Source organism: Emydura macquarii, unplaced genomic scaffold (assembly GCF_026122565.2).
Source record: "Emydura macquarii macquarii isolate MOO-44397 ecotype Brisbane River unplaced genomic scaffold, CSIRO-AGI_Emac_v2 contig_719, whole genome shotgun sequence".
In the NCBI taxonomy this organism is placed as follows: Eukaryota; Metazoa; Chordata; order Testudines; family Chelidae; genus Emydura; species Emydura macquarii.
This window is the reverse complement of record NW_027130856.1, coordinates 11,934,537-11,957,123: the sequence shown is the minus strand read 5'-3', so window position 1 is coordinate 11,957,123 and position 22,587 is coordinate 11,934,537. Positions and strand designations below refer to the sequence as shown.

At 38.4% G+C, this 22,587-nt stretch overlaps 1 protein-coding gene across 4 annotated transcripts in view; it reads left to right on the top strand.

The window, feature by feature from the left end:
- Positions 1 to 22,587, top strand: part of UBE3C (ubiquitin protein ligase E3C) — a 132,510-nt gene that overhangs the window by 67,223 nt on the left and 42,700 nt on the right. For all 4 annotated transcript variants that reach the window (XM_067542708.1, XM_067542709.1, XM_067542710.1 and 1 more), the window contains 2 exons: positions 4,469 to 4,601; positions 13,303 to 13,550. In XM_067542708.1, the coding sequence (XP_067398809.1) occupies positions 4,469 to 4,601; positions 13,303 to 13,550 (381 nt within the window). The remainder of the gene's footprint in view (positions 1 to 4,468; positions 4,602 to 13,302; positions 13,551 to 22,587) is intronic.

Here is a 22,587-nt window from a genome sequence, read left to right as displayed (position 1 = left end):
GGTTCATCCTGAGGTTATGTTGGGTCCAAACCTTGCAGGGAATTCAAAAGTTGTGCGTCCTGTTCAGCCATTTTTTCAGAGGCAGATGCACATGTTTGGTGCCTAGCGTTCCTGGATGAGGAAGGACAGACTGCTAAGACTGCAGGCTCACTAGGTTTTTTTGAGCTGTCAACCAGATCATCCTAGTGCTCCTTCGTGAGTTTCAAGGTGTGCTAGTTTGCTGAGGCGTACTCTAAAGAGATCTCAATGCAGCCCTCGTTGTGGGGCTGAGGTTGACCTTCCCAAGGCAAACACTTACCGGATCTGAGCCTCTGGCCCAGCACCATGTGGGGCTGCAGACTCTGTCAAAACAGACTGCTCTAGCTTCTCAGTCTACACTGACATTGAAAATTCCCTCAGTGTCCTTAGAGTTAGCAAAGTTATGAGTGAGAGTCAAGCTTCCAGATTACCTCGTGCCCCTGTTTTGGGGAAGAGAAAGGAAAAGAGGAAGTATTCTGATCCACAAAAGAGATCCAAGGAGAAGAACAAGAAGAGAGACATTGTTTTCATTCTCCTCCATGACTCGTGTCATTTTTGGAGACACTTTACCAGTCTCAACCCTATCTTTGGTATGCACTCCTTCTCAGCTTGAGGCTTCAATGCTGAGTGACTTGAACACCTCACTGGTATGCATGCATCCAACATCACTGACTTTCCTCTGTCATGACCAGGGATCTTAGAAATCCGTTTGCCACGGGAAAACGCAGAATTTGTGTTTTTACAGAGAATCTTTTTTTACATTTTGTGAAAAAATAAAAATATTAACTATTAAGTAAATTTTTACTGAAAGTGCCAGTATCACTTATTCAGCGTGCACAACCTCCCCCTCTTGTGGTTGATTTTGAGCATGCTTTAAATTTATAGTGGAACCCCATTTATCTGATCTAATTGGGACCAAGGCCAGATTGGATAATAAAATATGGGGATAATCAGGAGAATTGGCAAAGAACTTTCTATCCCTTATTTTAAGATTGAGGGGACTGGGAGGAGCTAAAGTGGTCAGCTCCACATGGCTGGGGATCTCCATATTAACCGACCCCGCTCCAGCCATCTGGGGCTGACTGCCTTAGACCCCGTCATCCCAGAGTGACTGCCCAAGCACTACTGCTGTCAGCCCTGGTTGGCTGGTGGTTTGGTTAATACAAAGAGCCAGATAATGGAGGCTTGGATAAACAGGGTTCTACTGTATATCAATGAAACTGATACCTATATATATTGTGGCTGGGGAAATTAAAGTTCAGCATATCATTTTAATTGTGGGCAAATGTGTTTATTTTTTAGCAGAGAATTTTGTTTTTTATCACAGAAAATAGGATCCCTGCTCATGACTGAGGTTTGTTTATCAAAGCTTTTGGCTACCCCTCCACTGTTAGAATCTGTGCTTCAATATTCATTGTCAGTATCAATCCAGAACATCCTTCAGGAGCATGGGATTCCCTTGGACGTGAACCTGCTAACTCTTCCTATTTGCTACAGAAAGCCCAGTCAACTTCCCTCTCCAAAAGATCTTATGCAGGAACCTCTTGAATTATTAATGTGGCCCCACATTCAGGAATCAGTTAAGGTTGTTTTGCTCATTGCTGCCAAAACTAGCATGGCACTGACTTCAACACTAATGAGAATGTAGACGCCAATGCCCCTTCTGTCACGAGGCAACTCAATCAACACCTGAGAGCTTTCCTGGCATCTGACTCACCTCAAGCACCGCCCATGTTTCATTTGGCACAGATAAGACTGGTGCTGTTGCCTCCTCAAGAAGATTGACAACGGGAAAATCCCCAGAGGAAATGGAGCAGTTTACCATTGAGGGATATACATTACCTGTAGATGAAATGGGGGCTTTGTCCATCTCCCCTGCTGATGACCAGAAATGATTTCAGGAGCTGATGGGGAGAATGGCTAATATCCTTCAGTTACAGACTGGGGTTTCAGATACAGCTGATCCCCTTTTCAGCATCATGGAAGGGAGAAAGAGACATTTGCTTTTTCTATTCTCCCGGGTTTACTCAATCCATCAAAGAACGTTTGGCCTTCTGTGTCTTCACCATTAACATTAGGTAGTGTCTCATCACACGTCCAGTGTACACAATCTGAAAGGGAAGCTGATCTTGTCCCTGCAAGTGCTTCAACAACTTCATTGGAGGAAGATCAGAGAAAATGTACACCCGAGGAGTGTCATTCACTCCTCTGTCCCCTACTGTTACTACAGATGTCTGCACTCTGTGTTGTGGTGCTCATTGTCAGGACATCAGGAACACCTGGGAATCCAGACTCCACATCAGTGTCCTGAAATGCAGGTCTGTAAAATGGTTTGTAAAGGCCTTTATGGCTTTCCATATAACATCACATAATACAGGTGCTCATGGAAAATACCGTGGCCATGTAGTGCATCAACAAACAGGGAACACATTCCCAATTTCATCTGTGAAGGCAAGGAAACTGGTGCCGATGTATTCATCACATCTATCCACTAGCAGTACACCTAGCAGAAGAGGAGCATATGCACGCAGATGCACTCAGCATGAGGTCTTATAACAAACATGAATGGTCCCTTAACTGGTCAGGAGCATCTTCACTCTTACTCAAGTGGGGTCAACTTCTAATCAGATTATTCACATTCAGTCAGAATGCCAAGTGACGTCTGTCCTGCACCAGGACTTACAGTGACAAGTAATTTTTTTTGGATGTATGCCTTCTGTATTGAAGCAGTCATCTCTCTGCCTTGCCTCCCATTCCCTTGATACCCAGAATTATGGAAAATCAGAGAGGACAGCGCCAATATCATATCGATAGCACCGATGTGGAAGAGGCAATATCGATGCACAGATTGTCTCCAGCTAAACAGAGAGTCATCAGTTCATCTACCTCTGCACCTACATCTCCTCTCTAAACAACAAAGAAGGATTCTTCACCAGAATCCAAAAATGCTTTATCTGTCTGTGTAAAGAATAGTCAGCGAACACATGTGATCCATGGAAGTTAGGAGTGTTCAAACAGTACCGTTACAGTCATGAAAGTACTAAAATGGAGCATGATTTATGTGTTCAGTGAAAAGTAATGGGATAACCCCAGAATGGGAAGGAGTCACAGCAATTTGAGTATTTCATGTATTTCAAATCACAAGGTTTAGCAATAGAATTCAATGAAGGTTCATTAAGTTGCCTTTTTTGCCTGTCACAATTTTGTTAGACAAGTCTTTATTCTTTTATCCCACAGTTTCTTAACGGATGGTTTATGTCTTTCCTAGTACTTAAAGGACCTTCCTGGCTAGGGACTTGACTGTGGTTTTAACTGTTGATAGTTCCACCCTGTGAGCCTCTGCCTCAAGCTTTCCTAAATACCTGTCTATCAAAATAGCATTTTAATAGGCCTTACCTCTGCTAGGAAGGTTAACGAGCTCAGTGCCTTGAGGGCCTTTCCAGCATTTACAGTAATACCTAAAGACAGAATTGTTTTGAGACCTCACCCAGCTTTATGCCTGAAGTGGTATCAGACTTTAATCTGTTGCAGTATATCTCCCTCCCTGTTTCCTTCTCCAGAAACCATGCTCACCTAGGGTACTCCTGTTTACATCACTTAGATATGAAAAGGGCCCTGTGCTGCTATTTGGAGAGGACTAAGCCTTTAAAATAATCTAACATTGATTGTTGCCTATGGGGAAGGAAAGGTGTAAGGCAGAACTGTTAAGTAAGCAATCTTTTCCCCCTGGATTAAGAGGTGTATTGAGCATTGTTATATTTTAACCAGAAAACCAGTGCTACTTGGCTTAAAAAGACACTCCATTATGGCTATGGCTGCTTCTCAAGCTTGTTTGAGACAGGTTCCTATTGTAGAGATTTGCCAGGTAGCATCCCTGAGTTCTGTTCAAACTTTCATTAAGTGTTATTCATTGGACTTGGCATCGTGCTCTAATGCTCTGTTTGGTAAAGTGGTGCTACCGTCTATTTTTGCATCAAACTCCTGCCTACAATCCTCTTTTGCAGGCACTGCTTGCTAATCTTCCATAAAGTGAGGAGGCACAGAGGCCCTTGAACAAGGAGGGGTTACCTACTAGTAACTATTGTTTTTCAAGAGTTTCCTCTGTGCATTCGTACTGCTCACATCTTTCCCCTCTGCCTTGGACTTCTTTGTGTATCATGATTTTGCTGGCTAGGCAGAAGCAGCTGAGATGGTCAGGGTATGTGGGATGAGCTCCATTAGGCAGATGGAACTCATGTTGTCTTAGCTCAAGAGTGTTCGTCCCCCTCCACAGCAGGTACACTTTTGTTATACAGTTCCACAAATGGCCACTAGGGGCTCCAAATCTCATACAGGTGAATTCACAGACGCAACTGTCGCTAAACAATAGTTACTAATAAGATAACCCCGTTTCACTGAAAATGCAGATTTCAGTATGATTATTTGATTTCTTTTCCCACTTTTTTGCCAGATATTTCAAAGACTGATCTATGCAGATAAACAGGAAGTTCAAGGTGATGGTCCATTTCTGGATGGAATTAATGTTACTATCCGAAGAAATTATATTTATGAAGATGCCTATGACAAACTTTCCCCTGAAAATGGTATGTTTACATTGAAGTTCTAAAATATACTAAAAATAACATTTTAATAGGTTATATAAATCTCACCATATAATTATATATTTGCTTTTACCTGACTGAAAGTTTAAAAAAAAGAGAGAAGCATCTTGTCTCGGAAGTACCAAACACCCTCTGAATCCAAGTTCTTTCTGTCCACACACACACATGAAATCTTCATTCAAAGTTTATCATTTTGATTATTGCCACCCCTTCCTCTCTTACCTCTTTGACATACACATCTCCTCCCTTCAGCCCATTCAAACTAAATATTAATTCTGTGCCATCTCCCTCCTGGGCTGTTTCTCTGACAACCTGTTTTGTGCTTTCTTCCTTGCTCTTTGTTAGGCCTTGTCTGCACTGAGTTTTAGCTGAGAGGATTCAAATCTCTAGCATGAGCACAGCTTACTTGGGTATAGTATAACTTGTGGGGGAGCGAGGCTAAGGTGAATTGGTTCCTGTAACGTTGGTGTAAATGATGTCTACAATAGAGGTGTGTACCAGTGCAGCTGCACCAGTGGCTAAAAATCCAAGGCAGACAAGGTCTAACTTGGGCAAAGTCCTCACTAAACATAGAAGCTTTTGGCATACAAGAAGAAAATTTAAGGCATAAAATGAGTTACACTGAGCAAGGGACATAAATCAGTAAGGCTTGGGTCTACACTTACCCAGCAATTCGGCGGCAGTCGATGGGAGTTACGCAAGCTACTCTGCGTCGCTTGCAGAATTCCCGTCAACTGCTGTACTACTTTTCTGTGCGGTGTCTTCACTGCACTGTGCCGACGGGAACTGCATTCCCATTGACGCAGCACTCCACCACTTGAGGAGGTGGTTCTAGTACGTTGACTTCCTGATTGATTGAGTGGGTCTACACTGACCACTCAGTCGATTTGATGGCGCCGACTTTGCCAACATCAGTGTAGACATACCCTAAGAAGAGGTTCTATAAATGCGTTAGGACCAAGAGAAAGATGAAGTAAAGTATAGGTCCACTACGCAGCAGGAAAGGAGAGCTGAGGCATTTAATATGTGTTTTGTTTCAGATTTCATGAAAAAGTTTAATTGTGACCAGTGTGACAGTGTGCAGAACCCCTGGGGCCACAAACCTCTGGCAGGTTTTGTACTTACACAACCATTCACAGGCAGGGATCACGCCCATCTTAGTTCACTGAATGCTTCCCAGACACTCATGAGCCAACAATAGACAAACTCCAACTGGCTCCTCAGCCCAGGACCCTAAGACCACACAGTCTAACCTGGTCAAAAAGCCTATCCAGTGGAGATTATTATATTCCCTCAAAGTGGAAGGAATATGCACCAGCTTTTGTTACTAAGCAATTTGTCTAAACACTTCACTCAAAGACACACTGGTTAAGATAAAACATTAAACAAGTTTATTAACTACAGAAAAATATATTTTAAGTGATTATAAGTGGCAAATGTAAAACGATTAAAAGAAGTTTCCAAATGAAATAAATATGAGGTCTCAGTAAAGTTCTACACACTAACAAGCTCTTGAATTAGCAATGTCTTACCCTTGTTAGCTGGTACAAGCCTTTTCTTAAAGGCAGGATGGGCAACCTTCCCTTCCTGGGACTCCCCTCCCCACTTTCAAAGTCCTTTTGTCTTCCAGACGATCCTTTAAGAATGGGAATGGAGCCCAGTGATGATGTCATGCTTCTCCTTTTATAGTCTCTTTTTCAGCTTACTAAAACAGTCCATGCATGTGACATGGCGGCTGCTTCCCATTGGTCAAGCAACCCCATTGCGAACATGCGTCCAACAGCAAAGCCTTCACTGATAGTGGAATCTTTCCTTGGTGGCCCGTTAGCACATCTGGTCATTGCATTGTTGTACCTGAAAATCTGGTTTAGGTGGTTCCCATCTCACAACATGTTCTAGTAGTATTTACAACAATATTTTATAACTTCGCATACTATTGTAGCACATACAATTCAACAGGATATTAATGTTTAGCAGATCAAGACTTTTAAAATAATACCAAACAAGCCATACCTTTGTACAGAACATATCATAATTATATGACATTGGTGAATATGGGGGTTTTGCGGGCTTTGTTTTCAGAAACAGGGTGACACAACCAGATGGTAAGCACAATTAATATTAACAAAAAGAGGGAACTCAAGTCCAAATAGGGAAAGACCAGGTTAAAGACTATTTAGATAACTTAAATGTACTCAAGTCAGTAGCATTTGATGAAATTCATGCTAGGGTACTTAAGGAATTAACTGAAGCAATCTTGGAACCAATAGCAATTACCTTGGAGAACTCCTGGAGGGCAGATGAGTTCCAAGAGGATTGGAGAAGAGCAAACATAATACCTTTCTTTAAAAGGGGGAGCAAAGAGGATCCTGTGATCAATTGTTCTCCATATCCACTAAAGCCAAGACAAGAGGAATGGGCTTAATCTGCAGCAAAGGAGATCTAGGTTAGATATTAGGAAAAACATAACTTTGGAATAGGCTTCCAAGGGAAGTTGTGGAATCTGTCATGGGATGTTTTTAAGAACAGGTTGGACAAACACCTGTCAGTGATGGTCCAGGTATATTTGTTCCAATATCAGTGCAGGAAGGCTGAACTAGATGACCTCCCGAGGTCCCTTGCAGGCTTATATTTAGATGATTCTATTAATATCTTTCCAAAGCAGTGCAAAGGAACCAGCCTCAGCTCCAGCCCCACCTTGCTACCTTGTGATTTCCATGCTGGGGATCTTTTGGTTTGGAGGAATCCTTAACTGGCAGAGCTTGCTGCTGTACCTCCTTTCCCACATCCCGTGATGCAACAGGCATAGAGGGGCAATGGCTGGAATGTTCCTGTGTGCTGGCAGTCCTCAGCTGCTATAAGGACCCCAATGGATTATTGCCTGCTGGTGCAAGTTGGAGCAGTCCCCTGGTTGCTCCATCAGGGTTGGAATAAAAAGCCAGGGAGCCATAACTGGCTGTTGGTTCTCAGTGTCTCCTTTACACGTCTGTTGTGTTACTCTGGGTGGCTCTGTGGGACAGATGTATTCTTTGCTAGTCTTCTCTAGGCTCAGACAAAGCCAGTTAACATTTGTTCTTGCTTGGGCTCCCATAGGTTGGCAGATGAGCTACTCTTTTCTCTCCTGTGATGCAGCAGGTGGCCGCAGGGGAACTGCTGAGTAATTGCAGCAGGGAAGGGACAGCTTCTGCTCAGAATATTCCTAGCTCACAAGAGAAGCCTTGCTGAAAAGGCAGGGGAGGCAGTTGTGGAGGTGTTACTCTCTTCCTCCTCACCATAGAGATGGGATTAATTCCAGTATTTAAATTTAAAAATTTCAGGGTGTGGCTCAGGGAACACATTTTCCATTCACAATCAAATGCATGTTTTTTTAACTCAGTTGTCCTTGAGGACCCTGAGTGTCTCCTGGGCTGGAGGTTTGACACTATTAATAATAATAATAATAATAAATAATAATAATATGCACACTGGAATTTCTTTTATAAATGTACATGAAGTTCAGGTACATTGCATAGTCTCTTCAAATGTGGCTTAAATCGTATCTATAGCTCTATGAAACAATCTAAGTTGGAAAAAAATCGCTTTAGTGGTTTATGGTCATTTGTAGTTGAAAAGCCCAGAATTTGACTTTCCAAGTTTGAGATGCCCATAGAGTGCAGTTATTCTTACACTGAAAGCTAGCTATTATAAACTACCTGAACTGGTCTTAAAAAAAAACAAAACAAAAAAAACTTAAAAATTAAAAACCTTTTAACCTTAGAACCAGTGAAACTGTTTTCTTTGACTTCTTCTCTTTAACTGAGAGAACCTTAATTATGAAGGGTCTTTAACACTGGAGCATTTTTATAATATGGTGTTTTACCTAGCTCTGATATGTCATCTTCCATCTGAAGGTCTGAAAGCACATTACAAGTATTAATGAATTAAGCTCTGTGAAATAGGTGGTGGTATCGCTATTTTATTGAGAAGGAAATTGGGACATAAAGGGTATGTGCCAGAGCCATTAATAGAATTTAGCTCTCCCAGCATTCAATTCCATGACACAAAACTATCCTTTTTACCTGTTAGCTCTGACTGTCAAGGTATTCTGAACTCTGAGATTCCTTGCACCTACAAGTGAGACAGACTCAAAGCTAAAGTGCTTCACAGACCCATAATATTTTAAACTCCACTAAGTTTGAAGTAAACTTGGGGAAAAAAGTCTGCCTTACTAGATTTAAACTTTTATAACTTCAAAGCTACTAAATTAGTCTTTTTAAACACTGGCTTGTTTGGTACATCATCTTTATGCCTAAAAGGAAAGGGGAAACATACTGTATTTTATTAAATGTTTTCAGTTGGCTTCCTTAATATAGTCCTAATGTTATTCTTTCCTCAACTAGATATTTATAATTGCTTCAGGGAAAGTGTGGTATTGAAAGTTGAGTCTGTTGTGTATCCATCATAGCCTCTCTATTTTAAGAAGAGGTACACAACATGGCAATATATAATAAACTCTCCAGTATTGTCTGATGTGTGATCCAACTGTTGATTGTTTGCTTTTGAAACTGAAATCAAATTATTTCCTATTTTTCTTTTGTGTATTTATTAACCCTTCATGTAGTGGTGTTGGTTGTTAAAAATCCCTGTGGATAAGTCACAGGACTGTTAGTTAAGAGACCTAAATTCTGTTCCTGCCTCTGTCACATACTCAAGATGTGTGTGACTTTCTGCAAGTCACATAACTTTAGTGTACCTTTGCAAAAACAGAGATGATACTAGAGTTCTGTGAGTAATTGGTTAAAAAATTATTGAACTTTATGAACAGGAAAAGGAAGCAAACACTGAAATTTTCAGATTTTTCATTAATCAAAATTATTTGTAAATTTCTTCAGCAAATAAATCTTGGTCTGCAAATTGTTCAGACAGTTACTTGTGAATGTTCAAAGTTCACACTGGGTTGATTATTACATATGTCATAATATTTTTTTTCTGACTAGGTAGCTTATGTAACTAATCAATATAGTATGAATTGTGAATTTTACAAACATAATTTAAAATTTGCTTTCATTGTGCTTGTTCATTCAGGCTTTAAGTGTGTTTTTTGCAAGTATTCACTCTGTTAAAGCTTCAATTCACATATGGTCACAGAGTGCAAACAGGAAGGTTCAAGAACAGAGTCAAACCAAACTTTCCTTTTGAATCTGAACTAATATTTGCAGACTTTTTTCCACACTTTTTGTTCCACTGTATTACTTTATGCTTCTTTTTTAAAGGGCTTTGACTTCTGTGGATAAAAGGGCTAAATAAGTCTAAATATTATTGTTGTTTCCCCCTCAGTTCATGTATAACCTGTTTTCATTTTAAAGATCATTGTGTATATGTATCAAATGAGAGTAAAAGCCAATTACACTAAGGGGTTCTAGTTAACGGTATGACGTTTTTCACCTCCAATTTACAAGCTGATCAGTACATCAATAGTGACCGAATGTTGTTACTGATGATGGCTGTTTGACCTAAATGAAATTGAGTCAGTGGTCTTTGTCCATTTCCAGATGGACAAGGGTCTCCATCACCAAACTATTTTCATATGTATCATCAACTGGCACCCTTGTTGGTAATCTCATTGAGGACACACAATGAGCGTAGAGTTTGAACTATCCTCGGTTCCCCTACAGGTGATCCCCTCCATGCCGGATATAGATACCTTCCAAACACAGAGTAATTGTTTACATGCTTGTTATAGACTATTTTCCACACCCCACCTCACATTCCTTTCCCCTTTCACAAAAAGAGAAGAAAAATAGTTGTTTTTACGTGCTATATATACACATTTATATACCGTGAAGTTTCCATCCAAACGTTATGCATCTGGAATCTGGTTTAATCAACAGCAGCTATAGTGGATGATAAACACACACATTTATATTTATATTTATATTTATATTTATTTAATTGGTTATTTTGAGTCAATATAGTTGTACAAAATAATTCTAGATAGTTCTGGGATGATTCAGATACTGTGTAGTAATATAGAAAAAGAAGAAATTCCTGGAAATTATCAGAAGGATAGTTTCAGGGTCATAGACTGAATTCATTAAAATGGACCCGGAAGATTGAGTGCACATAGATGAGGTCTTAGAAGTGATCAGTAGGGAAAGAGATCACAAAAGAGCAATGGGCATTGATTTTGGAAGAAAGCAGCTGGTTCTTCTAAATGCACTCAAGAGAATCATTATAAGCTAATGCTTCAGTGATACCTTACTCAATCTAGATCGTTTTAAAAAAATAGGAGTGGAGTGGAATGGAATTGAGACCTCTTCCTGTGTGTTGATAGGACTGTCTTGATCATGAGTGACGAAGTCATGAATTATGCAGGCCACATCAAACAAGTGTTGATGAAATCCTTATTTCATACCACATCTACATGTATTCTGTAGATGTCATCACATATGTTGTAGAAAAGTTATTTTAGAATTGTTTGAGTTTCTTACATTTTTTCCCCACGTGCAAAGCAGATGCCATACTTACTGTAACTCCAACTGTACAGGGCTCAGAGAGAGGGAGAAATTATAACTAATAATTAACAAAATTAAAATCTGACTCAAAACAACATTTGCATACATACAAATATAATGCTTAATATCCTATGAACTGCCTGACTGGTAATGTATGTCACTGAACCTGAGAATTTCCCCTTGTGTAAAAAGCTCCCTTTCCTATCTCTGAAAAGTCATAAGGTATTGGACCTTACAGCTATCATTGGTGCATAACTGAACATTGCCCATCCTACATTTCATGCCAGTATGACTTTTGTGGAAGAGTGCATTCTATAATGGGAGAAAGAAGGAAACATTTTTTCTGATTAGTGGATTTTTTAAAACAGTATCTGAGTGAAATTGCTCAGAGAACTGGATTGTTGAAAGTAGTTCCAATGAGAGGGCAGAGTGTATGTAAAGCTGGCAAATGAGAAATGCATGTATTACAAGATACTGAAATGTATCCCATGAATATTACCTACACATCTGATGTGCTATATACAGTATGTATTGCAGTGGAATAAAGTTTTATCAGCATTCATTTGGTATTGGTCATATTGCTCAACAAGCAAGTGATGTGAGTCGATCCAAACAAGTGTTGATAAAAATGTTTATATCCTCCTTCCCACTTGATTGTGCTTCATATATATGCTACACATTTATAGAAAAATGATTTCTGAAATGTTTCAGAGAGGAAAAAATAAATAAATTGGTGCTATATTTTGAACCCTCTTGTAAAGCCTGGCTCCCTAAATACTCTGAGCCCAACTTTCCACACTTCTGAGGGAGAGAGGAATTACAGCTAATGAAATATAAGAAACCACTCTGACATTTATTTAGTTAATTCTGTGCTTTTAAGGTCTTTTAATCCAGACAGGTCTAGGAGCAAGTATTATGTATCCTATTAGAATTCTATCAATAGAAATATCAAACCTTATATCTGTGTTTGTCCAGGACTGAATAATGCACATCCTGTGCTTTGAGCAAGAATAATTTTGGAAGAAAGAAAACATTTCAGGCAGACTTGAAAAAAAGGAAAGGGGGAAAAAAAAACAAACAACACCAGCTATCTGCAACCAGTTTCAAGTATTCCTAAAAAAAAAAAAATGGTTTAGGCCCCAGTTTTGCAGTTTGTCTTGTGAAGACTTCAGTAGGGCTGTCTGTGGACGTAGCAATCTGCCCACCTGCAACAAATAGTAAGATCAGGAACTTAATGTGAAGAGTACAAATAAGGTTTAAAGGGGCATGATCAGTGAATATCACCCCCAAACCTGTCAGGTGTGGATACGTATGTGCATGTGTACAGTATGTGGTATTTTTTTCATGCACTTTGTCACTTGCACTTGGTCCCATAATTCATCTCCCTGAGATGACTGTTGATATTCCAAATCTCTGAGTAGCTTTCAAACATCAACCTTCCATTTTATTTAAAAAACACAAACCCTGCTACAAAAATATTTTCGTCTTTACTTTGCTAATGTGGAATTTCCACACTGCCCTCCCTGAAATTACACTAAGATCTAAGGTGCAGAGTGAATAATACTCAGTCCTGGACTAGTGACAGATTTAAGATCCAGTATTTCATGAACCATGCATCTGGATAGAAATGTTGTTTCATCTATTGGAGAAGCTGGACAATCCTCTTTTCTAGTGGCATACATAGCACTTATTTCTGTACGTGCTAAATTGGAAGATACTGGGCCTTAAACTCCCAATATCATTATGTAAAGAATAGCTATTTCAAAAAATTCATGGAGGTTGCTATAAATTTTCTTTGCCTTTGAGACCCATATAGTTGAAGTTAGGGTGCAAAAGGAGCCTTGGTTTACAGGTGGAGCGAGACCTAAAATTGTGCCATGGTTACTCTCTATAAAACTCATGTACAATAGTTTTTTTATAAAATAAGTTTTATATACAGCATATGTGGTTTGATATAAGGTCTTTATTAGCATTCGTTTGGGATGACCTGTGTTACTCAGCAGTTACTTCCCTGCTTTTGAGTAACACAACCATCCCAGATTTCTATATATATTCTATCTATAGATTTCTACAACAGCATGATACACTATGTGCACATACACCAAAATGTAGTATGCATGTATTTTTTCCCAAAACTAACTTTGTGTAGGTTCTTGTATGTGACTTTTCTTGTCAACTTTTTTCCCCAGAACCTGATCTGAAAAAGCGAATTCGTGTTCATTTACTTAATGCACATGGCCTGGATGAAGCTGGTATTGATGGTGGTGGAATTTTTAGAGAATTTCTGAATGAACTGCTTAAATCAGGATTTAACCCTAACCAGGGATTTTTTAAGACCACTAATGAAGGACTTCTTTACCCCAACCCTGCTGCACAGATGCTCGTTGGAGATTCTTATGCCAGACACTATTACTTCCTGGGAAGGATGCTTGGAAAGGTGAAATCTTTTTTTATAAAATTATTATTGTACAATACGTAAAAATAAGAGTAAAAAGAATTTACAGGGGAAGTCTTTTTTTAAACAGTAGAATTTAAGAAAGAGAAGTAAGTTGGGGAAGTTTAACATTTTTCTTTCAGTTTGGAGATAAGGGAATATTTGTATTTAATGGCAATGTAAACAATATTGCCATTTTATTACTCACTGGCTGTATAGCTAGATTATTGATGCACCTACAGAATTCTCATTAATGGTAGTTACACACTGGAAGTGAGAAAAGAATTAGAATCATTAGGTCCCAATCCAGCAAAACTTTGAATTACGTGTTTAACTTTAACCACAAGGTTAGTCTCATTGAAGCCAATGGGAGTATTCACACAAGTCATTGTATGTTAGGGGTTTAGAAACTATTCTCAACAGTTTGGCTACAGATATTTTTTTCATCATGCCAGTTATGTGAAATGAATATTTGCAGGAATTAGCAGTGTTTCGGTTATACAAGGCGCATTGCTAAATTTCAAAACTGTTGCTGTGGTCATTTCTAAGCAATGTGACATTATAATACCATATAGAAAAGGTGCATAAAATGTGACCTAATGATACCATACAGAAAATAGTGAAGTTCTCACTCTCAGATCTTTTCCTACTCATTATTGGATTCTGACCTGGGCATCATCTTTGACTTGGACCTCCTTGTAGGTCCTCAAATCCAGACTGTCTGAATCTTGCAGATACTTTCTGCATAACATCTCTAAGATACAACCTTCCCTATCCATCCAGGCTAAAACTTCATTCAGGCTCTCATCATCTCATGTCTCAATTACTTGCAACATCCTTTTCTCCTTGACAAATGAAATCCTGTCCCACTCATATTCATTCATAATGCTGCTGCAAAGATCTTCACTCACAAGGTACTTAATAGCCTGTCCCCACCCTGCATATCGTGCCAGGATGTTGACTCCTGCCTCCGATTGGCCAGTGATGCCAGTGTTTGTTTTCCACCTGTTAAATTTACAAGCAAGCACCTTTGTGCTCTTTCCTATGCTGCTGCTTATGCTTGGGAGGAGATTGCTGTAAACAGTGACAAAGCTACCTCATTATCCTCCTCCAAATCCCTTCTCTCAACCCTCCTTTTCTATGATGCCTTCAAAAAAACTTGATAACAATTAGGCTCCTGGTGTACTGAGACCACTGCCTTGAATCATGCTGACCAATATTGTCTCATTGTTTACTTGTGCTCCTCCATCTGTCTGTATCCATTTATTTTCTCTTGTCTTATACTTAGATTGTAAGCTTTTTGTGTGCAGGGACTGTCTTTTTGGTCTTGGTTTGTACATCTCCATGCACATTGGGGTCCTGGTCCATGACTGGGGCTATGGTAATGCCAATAATAAATAATGTGTTAAATGTAAATTTTGGTGGCCAGTACTATAGAGGAAATAGTATTTTAATTCTCTGTCTTTAGGTCCACATTTCAAGTAACTGAAGTAGATAGGTACCTAGTTGCATGTATACATATTGGCTATGCTGATAGTTCACAGAGTGGAGTGGAAAGGAGATCTTTCCTTTTACAATAGATTGGGAAACGTTCAGAGCGGTTTTCCAGGAATTTAGCTCTACATCTTGCACTGACAATAGTATTCCATAGCTAATTCTCAACACACAGCTCTGAAAAAATCTCTCTTCATTTTTGTTTTTCAAAAAAGGAGGAAAATGTTGGGGGCCAGTTTTTTTGGCTGTAATGAGGATTCATGAAGAATTCTAGCATAGCAGGGAGCCAATAAGAGTATTATTTATATAGTAATTTTCATGATATTTGTCAAGTTTATCATTTACTCTGCACCTGTGTTATAATATTGGTACTCTGCTTTAGAGGCATTGGATTTTGATGCAGTGGAAAGCCAAAGCACAATAACTGACTGTTGAATGGGGCTAATTGGAAAGTGTTAATGAAAATGAAATTTTAATGAGAAATGGAAACAAAATTTCACTGACTTCTGCTAAAATTTGTTGTTGTTTTCTGTCCAGCTCTAGTATTAAGTGTGACTTACAAAGAGCATTGAGTATAGTTCTTATGAACATTCTTTAAAGCCAGGGACTTCTAACCAATAATTTTGAGAATCTCTATTTCAAGCACAGACATAGCAATGATTTTACTGTTTTAATTGATTAAAACTCTGGGTGAATTTTCAAAGGCACTTAATATCCCATTTTCAAAAGTAACTTTGGTACTGGTGCGAAACTCCCATTGACTTTCAATAAGATTAAGGCTCCGAAGTCTCAGATATTGAAAATTTTACTCTCCATATTTTGAATTTAAAGGCAAACATTTGTCATTCAGATGGATTGCTGTGTCCTTAGTACTTCTCTACTTCATGGGACTTTCCAGTTGGCATATTTGTATTTTATTGTTAAATATTTTTAGTTATATCTTGTACTTTACAAGCCAGGTTTTCATATTCAGTCCTCTTCCTCTTGTTTATGAGAAAGGTTGGGTGTATGCTTTTCCAGCACTGAAACATGCATGTACAGGTGAGAGGTTATAACACGTGCATGTACAGATGGTAAAATATTTACACACAAAGCCAGTTTGTAAAAATGGGATTTGCATTTGACAAAAATCTGTAGATGTGAGCGTTGGAAAAGTGTGTGCACAGGAGTGAGTGTGCACAAAACTGCAGGTGCACAAAGGGTGGTGAATTGAGGCTAACTTGCAATGTGCATGAGCAGAGCAGGGAGGTTAAACCACTGCCAGGTCATAATTGATCCAAAATTTAAGACTGAAAAACAAAGTTTTATGCACATGATCATCTCATAGAAATGTTTGCATTATTTTTTTAAAGTTTCAATGAAAGCAGGTTTTTTGAAGAAAAAATTGTTAGTGCATGAGAATAAGAAAATGATTATATGGACTAAAAACTGTTTAGAAAAATGCAAACATTCTGTGAGAAGTAAACTTTTAAAACGATATTTCAGTTTTAATAAACTACATCATTAATGTAAGTAAGAATATTTTTTTAAAAAAGTTTTGTTTTTAACTTGACCGTTTCCCCTTAAGAATAGGAAAAGAATGGAATTCTGGTCTAAAATTAATTTTGGCCACCCTCCACCTTTAGATCTATCCAAATGATCGCTACATGCAGACTCGTGAAATAGGGAAGTTTCCAAATCAGCCACTTGCATTAAAGCAACTTCTCTGTCTTTGAAGGACACACTATATTCTAGTTAGAAGTGGGCCCAAGCCAAACCTCACATCCAAACTGTCCTGAACTATGGAAAATATTGTAGCTCTGACCTGTCTATAGACTCAGGACTTTATTCTCTCCCTGGTCTGCAGGGCCTAGCAGCTGTAAGTCTGTTGGAGGTGGAGAATCACAATTGTGTAAAAGCTGCCTGCAACCTCAACTCTTTTGAGGCCTTGAAAGGTGCCTCTCAGAGCATCCGAAAGAGGTTGGAGTTGATCTGGGAGCAGAGAGGGCGGGGAGATACTATTATTTATTGGAACTATATTTCCACAAAATGATTGCAACATTGGACTCTTAATTTTCTTTATCATCAGTTCAACGGCACTTCTGTGATTGCACTTTAAATATTAATGTAAAGGCATGAGAAGTCACAAAAAATGATGCTGTACTTTATTTATAAAGAGCTCTAACTGAACAAGTGTTGTTTTGTTTTTGCCCTTTGAAATCAGAGAATATATCATTTAACATTTTGAAGGCATAGATTATTGTTGCATTTGCGGTATGTTTGCATAAGGTATGAAGTGACAGTGTTATTTAATAATTAGCTCTACCCAGGTGCAGAGACACCTTTTTACTGGCATGTTTAGAGAGCTGATGAATTCAACAGAAAGATAAGGCACGGCCTTACTATTCAATACCTGCCAGTATTGTGGTCTAAGTTAAAGACATTATTGAATAGTCATTCATCCATTTCCAGAAATGCTTCATTTTATTCATTTGCACAGAATTATTTAAAAGCAGAAGAACATTATTAAAAGCTTTTTTGTAAATAAAATAGGAATACAGCAAAGGAAGTAATCAGGCATCCACAGCAATTTCTTATTTGTATAAACCAAAATACAAAGAGTATTGCCACTGAAAATACTCACTTAAAAAGTTTCAGTGTTATCAGAAAACAAATACATTAAAATTTAATAATTTACATAAATTCTGTGTATCCCAGTAACCATTCAGTACTATTAGCCAAATGTGTTTGACTTTCTGTATTGTGTAGATTCATAGCCGAATTCACTTTTCTCTGTTTCCTGTCCAGAGGCTTTTTAATAACTTAACATGTATGCATAATGCTATTTGATTAATTTATAAAATTGGCTAAGGATTGATAAAATGTCATCTAAATCTTATATTTTAAAGATTTTTTATAATTATAACTTTTATAATTAAACTAAATCTAGATAATTATAAAGTTACTACAAAAAACTGTTCATTATTTTGGTCGCAAAGTCAAGCAGTTAAAAGTTTGGAAATGCAAGATTTACAGTTACCTGTGCAAATTTATTTCTGCCCTTTTGTGCATTTAATCTGTACACTGAATGAGTCAGGGCAGGGCTCCTATGGAAAATAATAGTTGTTGATCATAAGTAATTTCCTAGTTTTTAAAAAAAAATTCTGTGTACAGCTGTAACAACCCTGCATCATTAGCCAGGTTTGAATCTTGACCCTTTGGCACTGCAACACAGACTTCTATTACTTAAGTTACAGGACTGACTATGTTAGCTGGCAGCAGGAGAAGGCTATTATCTTACAGAGGGGGATGGACTGCTGGTATCATCCACTCTGCAAGGGTAAGGGGGAGTCTGCTCAGCCCAGCTCCTCTGCCCTCCTCTCTGGGAGGTGAGAAGCTTTTGTTCCATGTGTGGTGCCCCCAGAGGTGTTAATGGGATGCTGTGATCTCATGCTCTGGGGAAGGGAAGTATATGGTTTGGCTTAGCTTGAAGCTTCCCTTTCCTCCCCTTCCACAACAGCTGTTCTGCCATCTCCTAGATTTCCCAGTTCAGTTTCTGTTGCTTTGGCAGCAGTGTGGCTCTTTAGAATGTTAGTGTTCAGTTGTTGTTTTGTTAAGCTGCCAAAATTTTCCTGAGGAACATGAGAAGGAAAATTGTGATTTCCAACAGTTTATAAATCAGCTAAACATGAATGGAATTTCATGGGAGAGTGAAAAGGCACTTCTGTAGCTGAAGGACTTTCTTTCTCTTGCAAACATGGAGGTGTTAGAGCTTCTCAAAAAAGGTTACAATTTTTTTTTATAATGGAAAGTGTTAGGCAACCAAAATATATACTCCCCTATAAAAATGCTTAGCACTTATGTAGGGCTGTGGAAACATTAATCAATCTTACAAGGTCTGTATAAAGTAAATACTGTAACTGTTACTGTCTCCATTTTACAAAAGGGGACGCTGAGGCAGAAAAGTTAAGTGCTTCACAGTCAATGGCAGAAGCAAGATCAGAAATCAAAATAGTTAGGGATAAATATTGTCAAAATATATAATTAGATTATAAAAGGTGGGTTTTTTTGTCAATTGTAGTTATATTTTTCTGCAGAAAGATTGTAAAATGGAAGTGAGTTTGTTAATTCTCTCGTGTTTGGAACTAGACCTTCTGTGGTTTCTATCATCTTGTTTTGGAGCAAACCTGATAGTTTTGAATATATGACTATCTTGTCATGTATGACTTCTAATGTCTTTGACAGGATTTTTGATTGCTTCAGACACTAGTAGTCATTACTTTTAGCTCATGGGGTTTTGGGGACCAGTTGAGTCTATCTCCTCCATTTGTGCTTTTTGACTCTTGATCATTGATGATCAAGGACTAGTGAGCCAAGGATCAGTGTGCCTGATGCATTTGTATGCTCTATCAATATGAAGCATCTCTTCAGAAGTCCTCTGAAGACTGGAGATTTATAAAAAGAAGTTTGAGTTTGCTTTGTCATGGTGTATCCTATTTCTTAGAAAAGGCGGCAGGATACAGAATGAAGGGTTTGTTCTGTAGCTTGCTTTGAATTAGGAAAGCCTGTCCACCTGGGAACCAAATTAAAGGGAAAGCAGCATTTTGGGGACATGGTAGGTGGAGAGGCAAAAATGTTTTACCTTGTTTTGTTTAAAATTGGTAGTAATATTTTGATGATAGTATGCAGGGACATTGATCTTTAGCACATATTATTAACAATCAAGGCAATTAATATTAAGGTAGGACAAAAATAATTGATTTATAGCCTTGTGGGCATTATATTGATGCATATTAAAGAAAGTTATTTTCTAAATTGCCTAGACTGTACGACATAATATAGTGTTTTAATACATGAGATAATCTGATTATGGTGGATTACGTACAGAGAAATCTAAGAGTGTTATATTAAGGTTATATATTTGACAAATGAAGTTTTAAAGCTGCATCTTTATGCAGCTGCATATTAATGATCTGGAGGATGGGGTAGATAGCACCCTCAGCAAGTTTGCGGATGACACTAAGCTAGGGGGAGTGGTAGATACCCTGGAGGGTAGGGGTAGGATACAGAGTGACCTAAACAAACTGGAGGATTGGGCCAAAAGAAATCTCATGAGGTTCAACAAGGACAAGTGCAGAGTCCTCCACTTAGGAAGGAAGAATCCCATGCACAGCTATAGACTGGGGACCGACGAGCTGGGCAGCAGCTCTGCAGAAAAGGACCTGGGGGTAACGGTGGATAAAAAGCTGGATATGAGTCAGCAGTGTGCCCTGGTTGTCAAGAAGGCTAATAGCATATTGGGCTGCATTAGGAGGAGCATTGCCAGCAGGTCACGGGAAGTGATTATTCCCCTCTATTCGGCATTGGTGAGGCCGCATTTAGAATATTGTGTCCAGTTTTGGGCCCCCCACTACAAAAAGGATGTGGACAAGTTAGAGAGAGTGCAGCGGAGGGCAACCAAAATGATTAGGGGGCTGGAGCACAGGACTTATGAGGAGAGGCTGAGGGAACTGGGCTTGTTTAGTCTGCAAAAGAGAAGAGTGAGGGGGATTTGATAGCGGCCTTTAACTACCTGAAAGGGGGTTCCAGGGAGGATGGGGCTAGGCTGTTCTTGGTGGTGGCAGATGACAGAACAAGGAGCAACGGTCTCAAGTTGCAGGGCGGGAGGTCTAGGTTGGACATTAGGAAAAAGTTTTTTACTAGGAGGGTGGTGAAGCACTGGAATGGGTTACCTAGGGAGGTGGTGGAATCTCCATCCTTAGAGGTTTTAAGCTGAGGCTTGACAAAGCCCTGGTTGGGATGATATAGCTGAGGTTAGTCCTGCTTTGAGCAGGGGGTTGGACTAGATGACCTCCTGAGGTCCCTTCCAACTCTAATATTCTATGATTCTATGATTCTATGATCTTTCAGTAAGATTACATTACTGAATGAATAGGTATGGGCTCAAATGCTAAATTATGAATAAATCAAATTGGAATAGGAAATAATTGATTCTAATGAAATTTAATAATTACATTTCTGAAATATGAAGAGTATGCATTGTGATTTTAATGGACAAATCTCACAAGATAAATAGTTGCACAAATTTTCATATTTGTATATAAATTTGGATTCATATATAATATACAGAATTCCTGTATATAAAGCTAATCCAGAACTTGAAATATTATAGACTAGTTCATTTATTATTGTGCAAGAGTTTACCACTGAAAGTTGCATGTTCCATTAATTATGACATAATATGCAACTCTGAGATGATATTTTAAAGGAGCTGCTCAGCCTATTTATGAATGTTTGCGTACATCTGTATGAATTTATTTTCTAACATGGTTATTCAACCTAGCAATTCCTTTGTGTACTGGTTTACTTAACATAACCAATTATCTTTTGATTACAAAGTGCTCAACTTAGTACCAACATTCTAAATATATGTCCAGCACTAAAAGACTACTGAAATGTGGTATTTTAACACTAAATCTTTAGGAGAGAAAAGAGTATATTGATTGATTGTGATATTTATTGGGTCATAATGTATTTAAATTTTCTTTAATGCATATGTTAGTGATTGTTTACCGTGATAAACTGCACAGAGGTCTTTGCAAACAGCTCTACATGGAAAGAATTACCTCATGTCAGTGGTCACTTCTCAATTAAAAGTTCCATTAGCAGATGATTCTGTTTCTGGGTTGTGTACCGATTGCATTTTATTGCCTCTAAATCAGGCTTCTAGACAAGAAATAAATAAACAGTTAAAGTATGTGGTAATGACATCCTGATCTTTTTTCACAGTTGGAAACACCTAGGCCCATTTAAGTCAAGTTCAGAATATTTACTTGAATGAATTCTTCATTGTATTTGAATTCTCATTAAAAATTACTAGTTTACTGATATTAATAAATATTGATTTATCTTGATACAGTGTCTAGAGGAAAGATAAATATTAGTTAATTTTGGACTATTTTTGAAAAGATTGTAATTCATATGATAAAAGTAAAACTTTGTTTCTAATTTACTTCCACATTTTCATTTTACTTCCTATCAAATTATGTTTAAACTTGAAGCAAGAAAATTCTGGAAAAGAGAGTGCTGGAATTTCTGTCAGGAAGACTAACAGTGTAGTAGATTGGACACTATCAGTTCATCCAGGGTTTTTCCAAATGTGCAGAATTTGCATGCATAACAAGAAAAGCACATAATATAACAGTAGTCTGGGGTACAGTGTCAATCAGATGACTCTGCCCATGACCTCTACGGCCCTGCCCACCTGTCACTGCACCCCTGGGATATTATTTCTAGGGTTGAGAATGACATAAGACCAGAAACAAGAGGTATGTGTCTCCCCTCTGAGAAGTCTTCCAACTGCCCTTTACCAATTGGAGTGGGTTTCAGCTAGGAATATAAAATACTAATTGATTAAACGGTTAACCGGTAAGTATTAGTCTTACCATTTAGACTACTACTTAATTGGTTAACTGGCCAATTAGTCTTACCATTTAGACTAATATTTAATTGGTTAACTGGTGGGATGGGCTCTTCGTCTCTATGGTGACGGTGAGGCCGTGCTGCT